At 40.0% G+C, this 22750-nt stretch overlaps 2 protein-coding genes across 3 annotated transcripts in view; both read left to right on the forward strand.

Annotated features, from left to right (window-relative positions):
• The first annotated feature begins 717 nt into the window (after positions 1-717).
• On the forward strand, positions 718-16379 carry fnbp4 (formin binding protein 4). Its single transcript, XM_060914757.1, has 17 exons — positions 718-1040; positions 3164-3253; positions 3771-3901; positions 5064-5238; positions 5437-5584; positions 5775-5877; positions 6027-6353; positions 8422-8620; positions 11348-11439; positions 11529-11633; positions 12501-12634; positions 13436-13596; positions 14193-14416; positions 14556-14691; positions 14836-15026; positions 15140-15297; positions 15461-16379. The coding sequence occupies exons 1-17, from the start codon at positions 926-928 to the stop codon at positions 15552-15554; spliced, it is 2583 nt and encodes an 860-aa protein (XP_060770740.1). The 5' UTR covers positions 718-925; the 3' UTR covers positions 15555-16379.
• A 2867-nt stretch (positions 16380-19246) lies between these two features.
• agbl2 (AGBL carboxypeptidase 2) overlaps positions 19247-22750 on the forward strand; it is a 36187-nt gene continuing 32683 nt past the window's right edge. For both annotated transcript variants that reach the window (XM_060914766.1, XM_060914767.1), the window contains exon 1: positions 19247-19469. In XM_060914766.1, the coding sequence (XP_060770749.1) occupies positions 19449-19469 (21 nt within the window). In that variant the 5' untranslated portion in view covers positions 19247-19448. The remainder of the gene's footprint in view (positions 19470-22750) is intronic.

Genomic DNA, 22750 nt, shown 5'->3' on the forward strand with positions numbered 1-22750 from the left:
AGTCCTACCCTGGGTGTATTCTCACCTCACTCCAGTGATCCAGAGATAAAGCATTTTATGAATCAATCAAGGCATGACCATTTAGTTTTTCAGCAAAAAAACAACAACAAAAAAACAGAATATTTAAACAGAATCAGAATCAGAATACTGCCAATTAAAGTCCGTTCTCACATACAAGGAATTTCCTTTGGTGGTTGGTGCTTGACAGTTAAGTAACAACAACAACAACAACAATAATAATAATAATAATAATAATAATAATAATAATAATAATTAGTTATATCTCATCTCATTATCGTTTAAAGGTAAGTATGGATTGTTTTGAAGTCCAAGCTGTACAGTATGTCCCGGAATGTTTAAAAAAATAATAGGTCACAAGATGAAGACCTGTGAATTTAATGAATTCAGATGTGTCAAAAAACAAACTAATTCATATATATTCAAGCCTACTATTATCATTCAGTACATGAGCGAAGCGTATTTTATATATATATATATATATATATATATATATATATATATATATATATATATATATATACTGTACTTTTTTGCACGTTTCATAAAGTCAAGTTTTTTTATGTCGCGCTTTTAGCAGCAAACACTGTCGCAAAGCAATACAAGGTGCCAATAATTCTGGAGTTGACTGTACGGCAATAAAGGCACATGAAAAGCGTTTAAATGGCGTTTTGGTGTTATCACAAGACTGTATGAGAATACGAGGAGCAAACAAGACCGGAACGCGACACCAAGTTGTTATTGAGTCTATGTGAAAGAGTTGGAACAGAGCTGATGGCTGATCTTTTATTCCGGAGACGCTGGAAGCGCTGCACTGTCGCTGCCTTCACACAGTGAAGCTGATTTTGTGCCAACAGAAGCAGCAGCAGCACGGCTCCATTATCAGCGCCGCCACTCGCACACAGGGATGATGGGTAAGAAAAGCCGCACAGGGACGGGCCGAAGGACCATTTTACAGCTCTCACCGCCAGGACTGCGCAGCGGCACAGGCCGAGACGAGGCTGTAGGCTCTGGGTCCGAAGGTGAGAAAAATATCCTTTTAGTGTGTGTTTTATTTCTCGGACGGTTTCATCAAGACCGGTGTTTTAAATCTTGCCATTCGTTAAGACATGAACTCGCCCAGCCCAGACTGGTCCGGCTCGAGCGTGGCATTTTAGCTAATCATGCTAGCTGAGGTAATAAACTAGGAAGCTAAGTGATCAAGCTAGGCCACTACCAACCGAACATTCGATTAATAATAATAATAATAATAATAATAATAAACCTATCTAGCTAAATATTAATAAAATAACTTTCTCGAATGGCAAGGAAAAGTGTTTCTGCCTCAGCAGGAAATAGTCTAGTCTCGGTTAACTAGGTCACAAAATATTAGCAAGCTAACGTGCTAACTCTGCTAATCCGTAAAGATTACGGTCGAGATCAGATAAAATATATCCTCGTGACCTAGAAAAATACGTTTAATAAGAATCAAGCGAACAACAAAAGTCTTGGCTTTGTTAGTGTATTTAACAGCCTTTTCTCTGTAAGGTTCACGCATTGTGTCGGTCTGTTTTGTGTGCGATACAGCAAAGGAGGAAATAATGGCTTCGCGACTGGAAAGCTGTTTTACAAAAGGAAGTTCACTAACATTGAAAAACGCAGCCTTACACTAATGTAGAGTCTGTTTTTTTTTTTTTAATGAAGGGGTGATTTTAGTACATCAACTACGATCAAACTTGTTAAGTTACAATATTTCTTAGCAAAAAGCGCCCTGCTGAAAAATCCAGCTTGTTTTGAGCAGCTGCCAAGTCACAGGCTGAGCTGCTCATGATGGTAGACCATCTAGATATTTTCCAGATTCCTATTAACTGATTTAAATTGATCAGGAAATACATGACTTTCTAAATGCTTTACTGTAATGTTATTTTCTTAAAACAAAACAGCAAAAAAGTTGCATTCATAGCTGTAATTCAGAAACAGTTTCCATTTGCCAGTATTTACCTGCTGGCAGATGATAATCTACCAGTTTGATCAGCTCTTGCTGTGTTTTGGTAGTTAATCAGGTGGCTGGATTTTTCAGCAGGGTGGACTGGTGACTGAAATGGAATGGTTTTAAAAATGATCATCCATCCATTATCTGTAGCCGCTTTATCCTGTCCTACAGGGTCGCAGGCAAGCTGGAGCCTATCCCAGCTGACTACGGGTGAAAGGCGGGGTACACCCTGGACAAGTCGCCAGGTCATCACAGGGCTGACACACAGACAACCATTCGCATTCACACCTATGGTCAATTTAGAGTCACCAGTTAACCTAACCTGCATGTCTTTGGACTGTGGGGGAAACCCACGCAGACACGGAGAGAACATGCAAACTCCACACAGAAAGGCCCTCGCCGGCTGCTGGGCCCAAACCCAAGACCTTCTTGCAGTGAGCTGACAGTGCTAACCACTCCGCCACCGTGCCGCCTTTAAAAGTGTTCAGTTACACTAATTCATCTCATCTCATTATCTCTAGCCGCTTTATCCTTCTACAGGGTCGCAGGCAAGCTGGAGCCTATCCCAGCTGACTACGGGCGAAAGGCGGGGTACACCCTGGACAAGTCGCCAGGTCATCACAGGGCTGACACATAGACACAGACAACCATTCACACTCACATTCACACCTACGGTCAATTTAGAGTCACCAGTTAACCTAACCTGCATGTCTTTGGACTGTGGGGGAAACCGGAGCACCCGGAGGAAACCCACGCGGACACGGGGAGAACATGCAAACTCCGCACAGAAAGGCCCTCGCCGGCCACGGGGCTCGAACCCAGGACCTTCTTGCTGTGAGGCGACAGCGCTAACCACTACACCACCGTGCCGCCCAGTTACACTAATTGATTTCCTAAATTTATATAAGTCTGAACCACAACCTAAGGGTAAAGATTTGACAAGGAATACAAAGGTCCAGTAAGTAACTATGATGGCACACTTGTCAGACACGTTAATGGATTTAAATACAAGTTTCAAATTTGTGCTGTGATTCTGTGAAATTTCTCAGCACTGAAAGAGGTCCTTGGCTGTAAAAAAAATTGAGCAACTCCTTGCTGCTTGTTTTGTGCATTTCACTAGCAGAATGTCTTTTTATCGTTAGTTTTATAAGAAATTGTGCATTTTTCTTTTAGGGGAGACGGAGGGTAATACAGGCAAGGACGGGCAAGGAGTCCACAGAGAGGTGAACATGGAAATGAAGACCTCAGCAGTGAAGGCAACACGTGAGTAAAAAATTTACTGATGTCTGCCTGTAATAATTTTCTTGTATAGAGCATAAACACTAATTAGTTTATTTTACATTTAGAGGCTCAGCAGTCATAAACAAAGCAAAATGGGAGAACATAAATAAAATAAATGCCAGCATTTAAAGAGCATCTGACATCAAATATTACTTGGCCAAGTATTGCACATATAGCTTAAAGATTAAGTGTAATACAGAATTACATTCTTGGTTGTGTACAAGTTACGACAATAAAGGCTGGTGAGTGACAAATGTATATGCTAGATAGCAGGGAAAGCTGATCACTCTTGACCACTAAACAAACTTTTTTCCCCGTTTGCTTTCAAAGAAAGTCTCCTTTAAATCTCAGCCTATGGGTTTTCCCATTTCAGAAATCTTTGAAATAATACCAAGCCAATTTTCTTTACAGGGTGGATCCTTTTTCAAGTAATTTTTGTGTTTTCAGTTTATACTCTTAAATGATTTCTGAAGTCACATGCCATGGATTTGTTTTCTAGAGGGCTTGTCGTTGCTTGGTGCTTATGAAGACAGTGAGGAAGAGGATGCGTCTGAACCCAGCGGTTCTGCTGCTAAAGCAAAGCTCAATCACTCTACAGATATTGACAGTACACTTGCGAGTTTTATGGCTGTAAGTAACATTCTGCTTCATTTTCCTGATATGGTTGTTAAGTAACCTATTTATGTCTTGATGTATTGCTTTGTTTTATTTAGTCAGATTGAATGTTATACTATACTACGTTCACACTGCAGGCTGAAGTGACTCAAATCCGATTTTTTCGCCCATATGTGACCTGTATCCGATCTTTTATTGACAGTATGAACGACACAGATCCGATTTTTTCAAATCCGACCCAGGTCGTTTGGATATGTGGTCCTAATTCCGATTCCTATCCGATCTTTTCATATGCGACTTCAGTCTGAACCGCCAGGTCGCATTCATCCGACTTACACGTCATCAACAAACCACAAACGTCACTATTCTGTGCTGAAGTAGGCGGCGGGTCTCTCAAAAAAAGTTACATCAACATGGCTTTGATGTTCCTTTGAACGGAGGTTGCAGTCACTACCCCGCAGAACGCCTGAGCCAAAACCCTTGCCCTCTTCCTTCTCAACCTCCTCCTTAACATCAGGCTATTGTGCATGTTCTGGCTCCGTCGCAACAACAACTGCATCATCGGCAGGTACTCCATGCTGGCTACTGTCATACACAGGAAACTTTAGGTTACTTCTGTAAACACTGGCCACACGCCACTGCGTGTGACGTCGTCGTATCCTGCAATGCGCATGCGGAACACTTTTAGGTCGCTTTTCGTTCATACTGAGGATCACATACAAGTCGCATATATTTGTTAATGTGAACGACCTCACAAAAAAATCGGATTTCACAAAAAAATCGGAATTGAGCATTAAGCCTTGCAGTGTGAATGTAGTGATAGTAAATTATATAATGCTTTCTGAAATTTCAGTTGTCGAGCTGTGTGAGTGGTGCTGTTATTATCCCCCCCAGCATATAATGCGGGGCGGTGGGGGGGGAATATAGCTATTGCTCCGTCCGTCTGTAAACATTTTACTTTCTGGAGCATAACTCAAAAACTATTAGGAATTTTTTCACGAAACCTCACAGTTAAGTGACTAGAGGAGTTGTGCCTTTTGACATTTTGGGATTTCTGTGATTTTTATTTTTTCCGTATTTCCATGGCAACCAATTCAACTTGGGAAAATTTGGAGTGGGGTTTCATGTGGGGGTCGTCATCTGATGACTCTTGTATTTTTCTTTATCTTTGCTGCAGGAAATTGATGCTATCACCACACAGCCAGTCCAGACCGATGATGCTACAAAGGAGGAGCCCAGTGCTCCAGCACCTACTCCTCCTCGCCCCGAACCCAAGACAGAACAGCACACTTATGCACAGAATGGCTCTGCACAGGAATTTCAGTATAATACACAGTACTCCCTGGCAGGAGGTGAGTAAATTAATTGGCAGACTCTGAATTTCACTCTTGAAGTTAAAAGGAAACGCCCTACCATCAGTGCATTCTCACAATATTTAGAATGTTCAGTGTGGTTTAACACCCCTCCCCCCCAAGATTAAGTATGGGATTTTATGACAATATCCAGAAAACAAACTTGGGACTTATGGTTTTTGTGTGTTTTTGCTTTAGCTGGGGTTGAAATGGGTGATTGGCAGGAGGTGTGGGATGAGAACACAGGCTGCTACTACTACTGGAACACCCAGACTAATGAGGTGGTCTGGGAGCTTCCCCACTACCTGGCCAATCAGATGCAGAGTCTACAGCAGTACTCGGAGAGGTGAGCTTTGGGAGTTAAATGTTATCAAAAATTTAACAAGTTATCAATAAAGAAATAAACATGATCTATCAAAAATGGGGATGTTACTTTTTAAATAATCATGTTTAATTTCAAACAGATTACTCTGCAGAAGCTTTATTTTATATATAATCTCAGTTTATTTCAGCTGAATAGTTCTCATATTTCACAGTTCATCTGTTAATGGCAGCGAGGTGTTGCATCATACAGCAAGTTATCCTGAACAGCCCTCAGCTCCAACTGTCACTGCATCAAAACCGGAACCAAAAAAGAAGGCATGTTGTAGATGTTTACTTTGTTTCCATATCTGTTATTCATTTAATTCACAGATATCATATATGTATGTTCTACACAATTCAGTCTGGTTTAATTAGCATTGAAATGATAATTCCTAATCCTGCTGTTTTTTTTTTTAAATACACAGGAAGTAATAGAGAGTGTAGTGGCTCTAACTAGTGATGAGGAGGAGAGGAAAGGGGTAGCTGCCTCTCTCCTCGCGCCTCTAATACCGGCTGAAGTGAAACAGGCAGAAGAGAAATGGAGGAAGAAGATTCTAGCGATGGACGAGAAGGTGGAGAATCCTCCGGAGGTTGAGGGAGAGGTGTCTTTAGGCTCTCCTGCTCCTTGTGATGGAGAAAGCCCTGCTCCATGTAATCAACAAAGTAGGAACCACTCTAGAGAAAACTCTGATGGAGAAGAGGAGACAGAAGAGGATACCAAGGATCTGGAGCTTGCATTAGAAAGGAAAAAGGTATGACGTTAAACTAGTTAAATTGTAATAACACTCTTATGATGCCTTTATGTATTAAGGATGTCAAGACTCATGTGACCTTTCAAATATGAAGTAGTAAATCTTCTAAAATGTGCTACATAAAACAGTGTCCTTGTTCTATGCATGGACTCTTGAGTATTGCCACTAAGAATGCTAAAGTATAGTCATGGCAAAGATTAATACCTATATTTGAGCTGCATCTGTAAGAAATCCCCCATTTTACAATGTATTGTAAAATGCAAAAAAGTCTTCACTTTTGAAACTTCAAAATTTGTACGTCATATTGAGATTGCGCAAATAAAAAACGTTAATGACAGTTCTTTTCACTGTATAGTATTTAATCCTGTTATTTTCAGACCCCCAGATATCTGAGCTGTAATCTGATGTACAGTGTCAGAGAACATTGTTCTAAAATATTTCTCTGACAGATGTGGAAGGAACACCCCCCCCCCCCCCCCAACACACCACCCCCCCCCCAACACACACACCCCCCCCAACACACCCCTTAACTAATCCTTTGTGAAAGCACTTTTTGCTTGTAATGCGGCACACAGTCTTTTGCATAAGAATCCACCAACTTGACTTGAAGTCAACTCGCACTGCCTTGCAAAAATACGCCAGATCTGTCATATTGTGAGGGAATTTTGTGTGTACAGCCCTCTTCGAGTCATTCTGCGGGTTTACAGTAATTACAGGGAGTTACCAATACTTGCCAGATGCTCTTGCAGCTCATTTAACGTTGCTGTAAGTCTCTTGGCATCTCTTTGACAAGATTTCTTCTTGTCCTTTTGTCAATTTTGAAGGGATGTCTTGTTCTTGGTAATGTCACTGTGGTGCCTCATTTACTTGTTGATTATAGCCTTTATGATGTTCCATGGTTTCAGATCATATTTGGGAAATTCTTGTGTAGGGCAATTCCATGTAAATGTCAACCTCACCAGGCAAAAATAAAGCAACATGTAATACATCAAAACCACTCCCAGAGATATCACCTAGGCCTGTATTTTACAGATGTGAATAAGTTGAACCAATTTGTAACCAACCTAATGTGTCACTGTCAGTCTTTCTTTCTTATAATGTAAACCCCAAGCTAAAATCAACTTTGATCATGTACAATTCTATATTATTGCCACAAGCCACAGAAATGTATGCTAAAATCCACAAAACAGCAAAACAATAGCCATCCTAAATATTATTTAAGAACTTTGATAGTTTTAGCTGATATTTAGAGAGTTTTTCAAAGGGTTATGGTGGTTAAATTGCTGATTTTCTAAACATATGCCATGTCTATTTCAGACGCGTCACATCCATAACGGAATTTCGTCACATCCATAACGCTGACTTTTCCTTCCGAAACTCTGCATGGAATACAAAATATTTTAAACAAAGATTTTTTTAATATTCATCTTGGACCCCTCTGTCAAACGGATATCTCTATTTCGACATTAGGTTTATGATTTCACAGAGTTTGATAAAAATGTACAGTCACCCAAGAAAAGTGATACTTTTTCTGTCACATCCATAACGCATCTTTTATTGGCATTTTCTGGCATGCCCTAGATGTACTATGGGAATTGTTCTTGTTCTATCACTTCTCCAGTACGGTACAGTCTTAAAATATGCAACACCTGTTTAAATACTGGGAGACAATAAAACATGCACTGGGTCATTTGTTGCCATTTTGAGTTCAAGTGTCACGTCCATAACGCTGGAATTGCTCTCTACCCCTCTCCTGAACCTTTTGACAGTGGGGGTGCTGAACAAACGTTATAAACTTTTTGCAGACCATGGCACAGTCACATGATCTATTATAAAAAATGTGTGCATACTTGCAACCAGCTTGTTAAATTTTTTTTTTCCTAAAATGTTGCTGTTTGTATTTTATCAGGGATATATAGACTTTTTTATATCCACTGTTTGTGCACTTGCCATTAATTTATTAATAGCCAACCAATGCTGTTCAGGGCAAAAATCAACCACTGGCTGATTGATCAGTACATCCTTAGCTATAAAGATTCTAAAGCATCACTCTTTTCTCTCACCCCAGGCTGAACTTCGTGCCTTAGAAGAAGGTGATGGCAGTGTTGGTGGTTCAAGCCCCTGTTCTGAGGCAAGTCAAGAGGGTTCTCGAGGCCTTTTGAAGAAGACTAAGTGGAAAACAGCCTTTCTTCGGGCGCCGAGTCCTGACTCAAACAGCAGAGGCTCTGACAAAACAGAATGGGAGACTGCAGAACCTGTGGATACAGGTAACCTAAAAATTAATACCATTTAAAGCAATATTAAAAACTTGAGGCCATATATTAGGTATATGACCAAAAAATGAAAAACTTTGTGTCTGTCATAAATTGTACCTCTGAAAAGGGCTTGAAATAAACTTGAAAATTTTGTTTACATTTTCTTTCTGTGACATATGAACAAAGTTATCCCACGTTGAATATTGAAATCTGGCTAATTTTGGTCAATTATTTTTCATTAAAAAAAAAACAAAGGAAATGATCAGAGAAAGTGTGACCACTTTCCCAGAAAGATACCCTTCTAAATCTTTTGACATAGCTGAATATGATAAAAAGGAGGTACCATGTAATTTAAAGTCTATGAAAATGATGGCAACAAATTTATTAATAAATCATTAAATAAGTAGTTAATTCAAAGTAATTATAAATTAATTAAAAACTCAGGGCGAACCCCCCCATAACCTCCGTACTACTTGGAATTTTAAATAAAAAATTTCACCATTCAGTAGATGATCCTTGTTAAAAATCTTCAATTGTCTCATGATTTTTTTTTATACATTTTGACTGTAAATCAATAGTAAACAACATATAAACTAAACAAAAACATAATAAATGCGTGACATAAGTAATATAAATCATGATTAACTGAGCCATTTTAATGGCAAACTCCAGCCAGATTTCTGCAACTTCCACTCAGACATCCACTTTGTACGAACCTCAAAAACTCCATGCTCCAAGTTACTTGAAAATTAGATATTACAGAAATAAACATGCGTCACAATGACCAAATTTCAGAGGGAAATAAATTTCACCGATTTTATGAAATCGAAAGGCCGTCTAGCTTTAAAACTTATCTTCATATAATGTGCCAATGACTTTGTTGAACCAGTGTTTCAGCAACTTCAATCACACAATTCTACATTCATTTACAAAAAAAAAAAAGAAAGTTGAACTGACGGAGGATTTTGTGGACACACAGTCAATACAGGCGTACTCTGGGTAGTAGGGCTGCATGATTATGGAAAAAATGATAATCACGATTATCTTGATCAAAATTGTAATCACGATTATTAATCACGATTATTCTTGATGTTAGGGAAATCACTTAAATTTTATTTCACTATATTCAAACAAACAATATGAACAGCTTTCAGTGCAGAATGAAATTTAAAAGAGAAATTCTGATTTCCAAATGACAAATAAATGAAATTTATCCAAGAAATTACCAAAGGATGAAGGAACTGAAAACTCAATTGCAACAATTACATAGCATTATACTGAGGCCTACAAGTTTTTAGCTAGAAAGAGCAGCCTATCAACATGCTCTGGCTTTAAACATGAGTGAAGGCAGGTCACAACATTGCCTCCAGTGCTAAATAGTCTGTTGTTCCGACATAGTTAGCTTTTCTCTCTCACCTCAATCTGTTACCTACTCTCACACCATTAGGGGGCGAACCGACGCATGTAAGGTTTCATTACTCCGCCTAAATAAGCAAGCAAGCCAAGTCACTTGGCTTGCTTGCTTATTTAGGCGGAGAAATGAAACCTTACATGCGTCGGTTCGCCCCCTAATGGTTTGGCGGAGTACTGGTCAAAAAGCGCTTGATCAGATATGCAGCAGAGCACGCATTTTAAATGGAAATAAATCGCGATTTTCATTTAATTTAATCGTGGCAGCCAAAATCGCGATTTTCGATTAAATTCGATTAATTGTGCAGCCCTACTGGGTGGTACTAAAATGCAGATTCAAATGGTGGTGCATGTAACCCAGGCCCGATCAGCAGCAGTGAACCAGGTGATCAGTGATTGGATGACCTTTTTTTTTTTTTAAATATCTACATGGATAAAATTTACAGGAATTATATTCTTTATCAGGTCTCACTGTTGCATAGTATTAGAAAATGTTGAGTTCTGTTTCTGCATGGGTAGTTTGTGGTCTATAGGAAGTAGTTTTGCTACAGCTTTAACAAAAGAAAACAACCTAAAACTGTTTTAAACAGTTGAACAGTCAATAAAATGTCAAGTCAACTTTATTGTCAAATATGCTATACATGCTCGACATACAGCACAGATGAAATTTCAGTCCTCTCTGACCCACGGTGCAAACAGGCAATGCAATAAATAAAAATAGAATTATGGAAAAAACAAACAATATAAACAGTATAAACACTCTAGATAAGAACTAGACATAGACTAAACACTCAGACAATGTAAACAGTATAAACACTAGATAAGAACTAGACAGACTAAGCACTCAAACAATATAAACAGTATAAACACTCTAGATAAGAACTAGACGTAGACTAAACACTCATACATACAGTACATATATACACACACACGTGTAAATTGGTGCAAATAAACAAACAGTCAAGGGCACTTGAGGTATAGTAGGTAAACATGAAATAAGCAGTATAAACAAACTAGCAGCTGTTAAGGTGAGGTAGTGCGGAATAGTACAAATGAGCGAGGTAAAGTGAGATGTGCGGTCCCTGAGTTCAATGTGTTAATGAACGTTGAGATGTGTGTGTGTGTGTGTTTGGGGGGGGGCTGTGAGGATGACATGTCAGATGCTGAAGGGGGGGCAGGGGGTTGTGCGAGCAGAATCTGTGGCAGGGGGCGGAGGGGGGGGGCAGAACAGAAATGTCTGGACATTGCTACACCTTGCTCTACAATATAAATTGTTTATGAAATGTCTAGTTCATAACAGCTGGTTTTCAACAATCTATTGTTTTCTAGCACCTTCCAAAACGGCTGAGAAACAAGAGGACAAAGAGGAACAGGAAAAACCTGTATCCAAAACACAAGAGGAGGATACAGCAGACCTCAAGGTAAAGATTAAATGTAGAGCAAGTTGATGTGTAACAAGTCTTGAATTAAGTGTTCAGTTGTGAGTAGTCTCAATATCAGGAGTGTTCAGTTTCAGATTGGGGAGCTTGCCAATACCCTAACCAGCAAAATGGAATTCTTGGGAATTGACAAAAAGACCATCTCCAACTTTCAACTGCTTTTGTTACAAACCGAGGTAGATGAAGCTTTTATATAATTTCTTTAAAGGAGAACTGAAGTCATTTTTAAACTTGCTTTATTTCTTAATTAATGTGTTATTCAATTACATTTTCAGTTTTAGTAACCTTATATTGTGACTTGTATCGGCAACTAATTGCAATTAAATATTATACTTATCGGCCTATTCGCTTTTTAGCCATGTTGAATTTAGATCGTTTGGGCCATGGCAGGCGTCACTTATCCGCGTGATCTTCACGAGACTTGTGCGAGACTTCAAAACGTGAAGTGTCAGCCAGGTGTCAGTGCCACCATTTTGAAAACTTTTCCAAACGAAATATTGCACAAAACGAGTTTAAATGATGATTACTGCCTACTTTTTTCAAACTTTCCTGATTGCTATCAAAACAAACAAAACTTCCGGCTTGATTGCATCAGCATTCTAAAGAGGGCGCGCGCGTCTTTTGATGACATTGGCAGATGTCGGTCGCTTTGATTTCCGCTGTACGTTTTACTTCCGTCCTACGATGTCTCGCACAGGTCTCAACGAATCTCGTTTATGGCCATTGCTTTGACATATGGACTGATGTATATTACATAGCATATTTCAAACACTCATAACTTGCTATAGCAGTGACAAAATAGCTGTCAAAAATGCATTCCTATATTTAATAAAATGAGGCATAGAATTTTGATAATAAAAAATTTGCCTTCAGTTCTCCTTTAACCTCTGCAAGTTTACTTTTCTCTAGTAGGTTTGTTCTGTGTAGTAATCCATTCAGAACTATAATTTGGAGTAAATAAACAACTTTTTTATATAAAACGTGTAACTGAGTGAAATACAGATTCTGTTGTTATTGAGCCCTTTGTTACATCTTTATTGTAGACGCGGATAGCAGATTGGCGAGAAGGAGCTCTGAATGGAAATTATCTTCGCCGCAGGTTGCAGGAAGCTGCTGAGCACATAAAACATTACGAACTTAACGCCACTCCAAAGGGCTGGTCCTGCCACTGGGACAGGTACGAGCTCCTTACCTTTCACATCTTTATCACTCCGCACCCCTCCCTAAAAACTTGTAACTCCCATCCCACACTTGTGACTATTGACTACCTCTGCAATATGGCAAACGCCTAACTGGTTTGTAGTATTGGGAAATGTCGCCAAGCAAGGAGAAAGATCCAAAGTTGTGTTATAAGGGAGCGTCTGTAAAGAGCCAACTGACAGCAACAGAGCCCCAAAGAGACGAGCCCAGTCACCCCCAAATCAGACACAAGGGTCCACTAGCTCTTAGGAAGGTGCTTGCACGTGCAAGAGCTTTGAACTTTACAGGACTGCCCCAAAATGATGGGAGAGTGAGTGACACAGAGTGACCACATGGGAGCACACAAGCATCAGTTAAAGCGAAGACGGTGCCTTGCCATGGGAGCCTGAAGGTCAGACCAATCTACTTTGTTTACTGTTTTTCTTTCCATGCAACTTTTGATGCTTGTATAAATACTTTTTCCTTTACCCTCTTCTGAAGATGTCTTCTCAAAGGCATCTCGGTGGGTTTTTGTCTGTGTGAGTATTGCCATGACTACTGTTCAATAAATGTTTCAGGATTTGCTGTAATTTTTTTAAATTTTTTTTTGAGCATAAGGTGGGTTCTTCACCAGTGTTCTCCATGCAATCTGGCTCCTTGCCTGGGCTTAATCCAAAGCCCAGCTCAACATTTTTCATTAGGGAACTAGAGACCCCCTGCTCCCCTCAAGTCTCCCTGGGTCTCATGTTAAGGGGCCAGCTGGTAAGACAGTATTGTGTGTTTGTTTCTCCACCTCTAGAGATCACAGGCGTTACTTCTATGTGAATGACCAGACCAGTGCCTCCCAGTGGGAGTTTCCAACAGTGAAGGAAGAAGAGGAAGATGGCAAGCCACCGCAGCCTTTGGCAGTTGGTCAGGAAAATGCAGGTCAGCTTCCTGAGGCTTCCAGTGGTATAGTAGGTAGGTGTCTGTTTAACAACCAATATTGGAAAGTCAGAGCAAAAAAAAAAAAAGACATGTATGTTCAGAAACTGTTACTTAGCTTTTTGAGCATCTGACCAACTTCAGTCTTTCTATACAGTTTGTTCACATGATTTGCACAGGTTTAAGGCTGTAGATCCATCCATCCTGGCATATCACTACAGTGACGTGGCCGCTCTGACGGCTTCAGCCATCAGTGTCTAGGGAACGTTACAGTAGTGGTTTCCCGTTGCTTTCTACTGGATTATTTATAGAGGTTTTCTCCTCTCAACCATTCACACTCATTCACACCTATGGACAATTTCGAGCCACCTATTAGCTTAACCTGCATGTCTTTGGACTGTGGGGGAAACCGGAGCACCCGGAGGAAACCCACGCAGATACGGGGAGAACATGCAAACTCCACTCAGAAAAACCCTCACCGGCCGCTGGGCTCGAGCCCAGAACCTTCTTGCTATGAGGCGACAGTACTAACCACTACACCACCATGCTGCCACAATGCTGTAGATATGATAATGTTAAAACTGCTGGTGAAACATCCGATACAATGAAAAGACCATTAATGTTTACTACAGGTACCTCCCACGTAGAAACCCAGTCCTTTTGGACGGCTCCTCAACCTCCACTTCCTCCAGACACACCCCCTCCTCCTGCAGAACAGCCACCACCGCCACCACCGCCCCCTGAATCTCCTCCGCCACCACCTCCTCCGCCCCTCAGTGATGATGGAGAGATTGAAGAGGTAGAAATGGAAGATGAGGATGCTGAGCCACCTGCTCCTGGAACAGAAGAATTTCGGGTGTGTTGGATGTGATTTTTTTTTTTCTTCTTTTATTTCTTTTTATAAACGGATATAATTTATGTGCCTTTCTTATGAACATGTGTTTGATGTTACATTTTTCTGTCTAAATTTGGGTTTATGTATTTCCCTTCCCCAGGCCAGTGAAGCAGCAGCCATTCAAGGTGCTGTGGCTAGAGCCCAGAAGAGGAAAGCTCCATGTTCAGAACAGCTGAACAAAGCCATCACTATTGGGAGCAGTCCCATACTGTACACCCAGCCTACTGCCACAGCAGGTAACTGAGAGAGTCAGCATTAAAATACCCGAGTCATACAAATTTAACTGGTCCTGAATACTAAATATTAAGCATCATTTTTGCTCAATTAATCTAATGCTGAACAATCATTATAATTATGTATTTTGCTCCATAATCTCACAGCTCCTATAATCGCTGCAAATGCATATTGGGGAATGACTGCAGTAGCTACACCTGCTCTGCCATCAGAGCCTTTGGTACCACCAATGCCAGCCGCACCCTTACAACCTCCACTTCCACCACCTCAACCTCCAGTTGAACCAGTGTCGACAAAGATGCCTACAGACAAAACCAAGAAGTTAAAGAAGGACAAGGTAGATTGAGACTCACTCACACACAATATCGCGTTACTTACTGTTCTTGATCTGTGAACTCTATTATTCTATCGATGTCCTGGAATAGCCTGATAAAGAAATTTGTTTTTCAGATGAAAAAGAGCAAGACGAAGATGCCATCGTTAGTGAAAAAATGGCAGAGCATCCAGAGGGAGTTAGATGAAGAGGAGAAGTCAAGTTCTAGTGATGAAGATCGAGACCAACTGAACAACCGGCGCATAGAAGAGTGGAAACAGCAACAGCTTGCCTCGTAAGTGCAATGGAAAACCATGAGCTTTGGCCCTCCTTTTTTAATCTGTATTAATAATTAATCTGTAGATATTTTAAAGAACCTCCTTCTCAATTTTCAGTCCCTTATTTTGTTTTTGTAATAAAATGGTCTGACTTTTTTTTTTTTTATGTTACATTTGCAGAGGAAAGGCAACGAAGAATGCTAACTTTGAGGCTCTGCCTGAAGACTGGAGAGAGAGGTTGCTAAAGAAGAGGAAGATGATGCAGAGTTCATAGCATTGACCTTTCAGTTTGGAATGGACTGTCATGGACTGTGTGTATATATGAGTTTTTTTTTGTTTGTTTGTTTTTTGTTTCCCCATCCTGAATAGAATGGACTAAAGCAGACAATGTTTTTATACACTTCTATTCAAGCGGTGAATTTTTCTGCAGAAGGACATTAGTGTCTCGTGTGGGTTTTTTCTTGTAAAATAACTTCCACTGTACAAAGTATTTTGTTATTGTTTTCTTGCTAGATCCCTCACAGTCGTCAGCATTGATCCATGGTAATTGCAGAGCAACCTGCCTTTTTTATTTAATTTTTTTTTTTACTTTAGTACTTTTGTATAGATTGACAAGTTTTTTTAATATATATATTGTTTAGGATGTATTGTGCCATGATCATGGGTCTTTATTTCCAAGACCATTTACTGTAGGAAGTAAAGCATTTTTAATGTCCATGCATCACTGATACCTTGAAGCTAATGAACCTTGTCCCTAGCTTTAGCTGCAAGAAGTGGTGGAATAATACACAATGGTACATGGTGGGAAAACACTAGTTTTCTCCAAAGTTTTTGTGGTGATTTAGTTATTTAGGTTGTTGATGCAGGACCTGTATATAAGTACTCCACTCTTGGGGTGAAATTTCTTATGTCTGTGGATTACATGTCTGTGCAAGGTATAAGCTTTATAAGCAGACTAACTGTAATTTTCAATGTGGAGAAATTTCAGCCATGCTAGTTTCTTCCACAGTGTTCTGTATAGCTGTGTTGCGTATTGGAAATGGGGGTGGGGAGGTCACTGAAGTTTTATATGTTGTAAATAATAAATACTTTTCTATCACCTGTGTAATAATCTCATCTCATTATCTCTAGCCGCTTTATCCTGTTCCACAGGGTCGCAGGCAAGCTGGAGCCTATCCCAGCTGACTACGGGCGAAAGGCGGGGTACACCCTGGACAAGTCGCCAGGTCATCACAGGGCTGACACATAGACACAGACAACCATTCACACTCACATTCACACCTACGGTCAATTTAGAGTCACCAGTTAACCTAACCTGCATGTTTTTGGACTGTGGGGGAAACCGGAGCACCCGGAGGAAACCCACGCAGACACGGGGAGAACATGCAAACTCCACACAGAAAGGCCCTCGCCGGCCATGGGGCTCGAACCCAGGACCTTCTTGCTGTGAGGTGACAGCGCTAACCACTACACCACCGTGCCGCCCCCTGTGTAATAATGATTTTATTTATTTTTTTCTTTCTTTCTTTCTGAATAGCACAATGCTTACAGATCTGTAGCATCCTTTAGATATTTGAAACCAGACAGTGGACAATCCAGCTGTTCAGTGGAGGCGGGTACCACGGGAGTTATAATAATAATAATTGGTTTTAGATTATTTAAGGTACAAAATTCTCTGGTTGTTTAACTGGAAGAATAGCTTTCTTCAGGGATTTGGAAATATGCAATGCTTTATAATGCATTTGAAAGAATGAGGGAACAGGAAATCAACAGTGTCATAACTATGTAATGTCTTGACTAGAGCATGTTAAAATTGTGCTGCTTTAAACCCACATATGCTACTATAACCTCTAGAACAGTGGTTAAGGTGTTTGATTTTGCAGTGGTGGAACTCACAACCCACCTAACCAAATGCACTCTATAGCTCCAATAAATTGGTTTAAGTTGGTTTGTGTTAATAAAATAAAACAGGGTCCATAGAATTTTACAGCTAAAGAGGTCCCTGGCTGTAAAATGTTGGGAGTGTAGACTACTTCTGCCTCACACCTAACATTCCTGTTATAGTCTATGGATCCACAGAACCCTAACCAAAATGAAGAGGTTATGGAAAAATAATGAAATAAAAACTATGCCTTTCAGCAATCCCGTTGGTAATGCACTCGCTGTCTGCTTTAATAGAGACACCGTTTATGCAGTTATCCAATCAGCCAGTCATGTGACAGCAGCATAATGCATAAAAACATGCAGATACAGGTACAGAGTTTAGTTAATGTTCACGTCAAACATTAGAATGGAGAGTGTGTGATCTCTGTGATTTTAACTGTGGCATGGGTGTTGGTGCTAGATGTGTTGATCTGAGTATTTCAGATACTGCTGACCTGGGATTTTCAGACATAACAGTCTCTAGAGTTTACACAGAATGGTGTGAAGGGGAAACACTGAATGAGGGACAGTTCTGTGTGTGAAAACACCTTGCTGATGAGAAAAGTCAGAGGAAAATGGCCAGATTGATTTGAACTACCAGGAAGGATATAGTAACTCATATAATCACTCTTTACAACCATGGTGAGCAGAAAAGCATTTTCTGCAACAACAGATCATCACATTGGGTTCCACTCCTGCCACCCAAGAACAAGAATTTTAGAATCAAGAACAAGTTCCTATTAAAGTGGCTGGTGAGTGCGTGGCCAAAGGTTTGTGAGCATGTGGTCGTCATACACATACTGTATGTGCTTGTTGAACGTCACATGATTCCAGATTTAGTGTACCCTTTGCTGTTATAACAGCCTCTACTGCTTCACTAGATTTTGGAGCATGGCTGTGGGGATTTGTGCTCATTCAGCCAAAAGGGCATTAGTGAGGTCAGGTACTGATGTAGGGCAAGGAGGCCTGGGGTGCAGTCAATGTTCCAGCTCACCCTAAAAGTGTCTGAGGTCAGGGTTCTGTGCAGGCGACTTATTGAGTTCTTCCACTCCAACATTGGCAAATGATGTTTTCATGGAGTTTGCATTGTGCACGGGGGTATTGTCATGCTGAATAGGTTTGAGCCCCTTAGTTAGAGTGAAGGGAAATCTTAATTCTAAAGCATGTCCAATACAATTGTGTGTTTCCAACTTTTTTAGGGAAGAATCACACGGTGGTGTAGTGGTTAGCACGGTCGCCTCACAGCAAGAAGGTTCTGGGTTTGAGCCGGCAAGGGCCTTTCTGTGTGGAGTTTGCATGTTCTCCCCGTGTCTGCGTGGGTTTCCCCCACACTCCAAAGACATGCGGTGAGGTTAATATGGGACGGCCTTGGGCTGAGGTGCCCTTGAGCGAGGCACCTCAGCTCCCAACTGCTCCCCGGGTGCTGTTAGCATGGCTGCCCACTGCTCTGGGTATGTGTGTGTGCTCATTGCTTTAGATGGGTTAAATGCAGAGAGGAATTTCACAAGTGTGTGATGATATCTAAAGTTCTTTCTTTCTTTGTAGCACCGGTTTACTCTCATGTGGGTTTGATGGTCAGGTGTCCACACACTTTTGGTGATATAGCGTACATTGGTTAGAGGTTAAGGTTAATTTACTACAATTTCTGGAAACCCAAACAGACGTCTGATTAAAAAGCGGCACACAAAATCAGTACAACCAACAAATTAAAAGTCAAGTATGTATAACTTCCGGTCAGTGGGCTTCTTTCTGAAGAAATTGTAGCCTACTGTATCACTACTGGTAACCATTTACCTCTTTACTAATCAACATTAATTATTTTATGTTGACTACATTTCCTCCGGCACAGTTTGGTATTCTTATTTTTATTTTTTTTAAAGCCTGTTGTGCGTAAAGTGCGCATGGTGCCCATGGTAACGACCCTACCCCTGACGTCAGTTGCCTAGCAACTGCGAGGTTTATAAAAAAGAACCTGTTGTTTTAGTTAGCTTTATTACTAGCCCATTGTTGGCTATTAACAAAGTCAAGGTAGAGTTTTTCAGTGTATTTGGCCAGTAATGGGATTTTATTTACGTGTTTTCAAACGGTGCATATGATGGTCAGCAATATCAGTGTTTACACTTAATTAAAAAGTTACCTCGTCATATATTAACGTATCTGCGTTACATAAATAGCTAAGTATCGCTTGCTAAGCTAATGAGTACTAAAGGGAGCTTATCAGTTTAGCTGTTAATGTCGGCTGTATATGAGGTTGGATGATATGCAGGTGAGTAAAGTAACTAACTTTCGGTAATTTTTATCAACTTTTCTGTCGCATGCATTCACCGTCTTATGAAACCTTTTTTTTTTTTAAATCATAAAACATTTTACTTGGAAACACTGGAGTATAAAATGTTCCATAATTGTTAATAATAGAGCTTCACTGAGCACAAAACTGAAACCAGAATGTCTGAGAGGTTACAATACAACAATTAAAAATATAATATAACTTATATGGCGTTTATTTTTCTTACTGAATTCTTTGGGTTGCATTTGGTTTAAAATGAACACTTAATCCAAGTTTGGCACAAGTTTAAAATGCAAAGAAAAACAAAAAGGCCCACTTTAGACCAAAGACTGTGAAAGTAAGAAAATGTCTCTTATATGAAAACTAAAAGAGCTGGAATTTTGAAAAGGATAAGAAGGATATGAGAAAGGTATTAAAACTAAAAAACCCAAAATGTTGTTTCCATAAGTAGACTTCAAATGAAACAAACAAACAAAAAAACCCAACGTGAAAGATGTGGCAGTATCACAAATGGGGAAAAAAAAAGGTTGTTATTTTTGGAATAATTCATAAAATTCATTCTGATTCATTCATTTGCTTGGCTTTTTATATTACGGTGGTGCTTGAAAGTTTGTGAACCCTTTAGAATTTTCTATATTTCTGCATAAATATGACCGAAAACATCATCAGCGTTTCACACAAGTCCTAAAAGTAGATAAAGAGAACCCAGTTAAACAAATGAGACAAAAATATTACACTTGGTCATTTATTTATTGAGGAAAATGATCCAATATTGCATATCTGTGAGTGGCAAAAGTATGTGAACCTCTAGGATTAGCAGTTAATTTGAAGGTGAAATTACAGTCAGGTGTTTTCAATCAATGGGATGACAATCAGGTGTGAGTGGGCACCCTGTTTTATTTAAAGAACAGGGATCTATCAAAGTCTGATCTTCACAACACATGTTTGTGGAAGTGTATCATGGCATGGACAAAGGAGATTTCTGAGGACCTCAGAAAAAGCGTTGTTGATGCTCATCAGGCTGGAAAAGGTTATAAAACCATCTCTAAAGAGTTTGGACTCCACCAATCCACAGTCAGACAGATTGTGTACAAATGGAGGAAATTCAAGACCATTTGTTACCCTCTCCAGGAGTGGTCGACCAACAAAGATCACTCCAAGAGCAAGGCGTGTAATAGTCGGTGAGGTCACAAAGGACCCCAGGGTAACTTCTAAGCAACTGAAGGCCTCTTTCACATTGGTTAATGTTCATGAGTCCACCATCAGGAGAACACTGAACAACAATGGTGTGCATGGCAGGGTTGCAAGGAGAAAGCCACTGCTCTCCAAAAACAACATTGCTGCTCATCTGCAGTTTGCTAAAGATCACATGGACAAGCCAGAAGGCTATTGGAAAAATGTTTTGTGGAAGGATGAGACCAAAATAGAACTCTTTGGTTTAAATGAGAAACGTTATGTTTGGAGAAAGGAAAACACTGCATTCCAGTGTAAGAACCTTATCCCATCTGTGAAACATGGTGGTGGTAGCATCATGGTTTGGGCCTGTTTTGCTGCATCTGGGCCAGGACAGTTTGCAGTCATTGATGGAACAATGAATTCCGAATTATACCAGTGAATTCTAAAGGAAAATGTCAGGACATCTGTCCATGAACTGAATCTCAAGAGAAGGTGGGTCATGCAGCAAGACAATGACCCTAAGCACACAAGTCGTTCTACCAAAGAATGGTTAAAGACCCACTGACAGTCATTTCGTATTAATTTTTAAACAAACAATATATGACTCCAAAGATAAATTCTGGTTTTAATTCTTGGTTTAACTGTCCGTTTTAAACATCAGAAGTAATTTTAAATTTCGCGCAGGGAGATTGACCTGGATATGAACTGGGCTCATTCAGAGATGCCGGAAGTCAGTGTGTCGTTTTTGTTTACAAGTCACTATGTTGGTTCAGTTCTCACAAGTCTTGTGATATTGAGCTGTGGTTTTGTTGTGATTTCCTTGCGTGAAAAAGTTAAATGGCGTCTAACCGAAAAGGGATTATATGTGTGGCTTACGGGTGTTCTAACACCACGTCGGAAGGAGTGAAACTCCATTCCTTTCCTTGGAAAAAACACCCTGAAATAGCAAAAGAGTGGGAAAGAAACGTTTCCAAAACACGTCCGAACTGGAAGTCAACAAAATGGTCACGTCTCTGTTCAGCACATTTCGAGGAGCACTGTTTCACTTTGTCATCCAGAACTCGAAGAACGTTTGATCCAACTTATCCACTGGTGTTGGAGGAGTCAGCTGTGCCGACGTTGTTTGACAGGCCCGGGCTGAATCAATCTGTCAAAAGAGAAACAGATGACAGCAGACCCCCCAAAGGGGCGGTCAAAAAGCCAAAGTCCGGTGGTGCCTTTGCCAAAAGAGAACGAGCCAGGGTACGTGGCTATGTGTGCTACATTCAATACATGTATGTTGTTTAAAATTTGTTGTAACGTCACAAATGCGTCTTATATCATTGCATATTACTTATCAATAGGCCAAAGCAGCTAATACCAGTAATGTACAACAACTGAAAGGCCAATACCTTGTTTCATATATTTAGTTAGGATAATATACATGATATATGTGTGGAGTGATAGATATAAGATGTCATCCGGCATGTTTTTTCCTATACCATAAAAGAAAAAAAATTACAACAAATTCCTTTCATCACCCCCTCCGTGTCTTATTATAGAAATCGAAATACTGACAGACTATAATATAATGCAACTTTCTTCAAATTAGACGCTCCAAGAAATAGAAGACTCAGAACCCAATGTACATGTGCCAGATCATGCAGAGGAGGTTATACCAAATATTGAATCTGAGGTTTGTCACAGACCATGCAGACATTGTTTTCATGCAATCCAGAACGACATACACTGATGTGACGTCACTCACCCTAGCGGCAAAAACGGGCAAATGGCTCATGGCGCTTGTAGAAGCCGGGGCAAAAAACACGAAATCGGCTCTGAAATTCTTGATTTTCTTTATTCAAGTTGAGTTTTGGATATTTTATTTCACAATACAGCAATAAAACAATAAATATACATATTGCGTGCAGTGCTTAATTTGTGAAGTGGGAGGTCCCGGAACGCAGAAGGTGGGTGGATCCGGCGACTCAAAAAAAAAAAAAAAAGGCAGGGGGCGGTTTACTATAACTTTACGCACACGCGCTTACTGTGTGTGTAAAAATAATAATAATAATAATAATAATAATAATAATATCAGACATTAT

The sequence above is a fragment of the Neoarius graeffei genome, chromosome 2 (genome assembly GCF_027579695.1).
Source record: "Neoarius graeffei isolate fNeoGra1 chromosome 2, fNeoGra1.pri, whole genome shotgun sequence".
In the NCBI taxonomy this organism is placed as follows: Eukaryota; Metazoa; Chordata; class Actinopteri; order Siluriformes; family Ariidae; genus Neoarius; species Neoarius graeffei.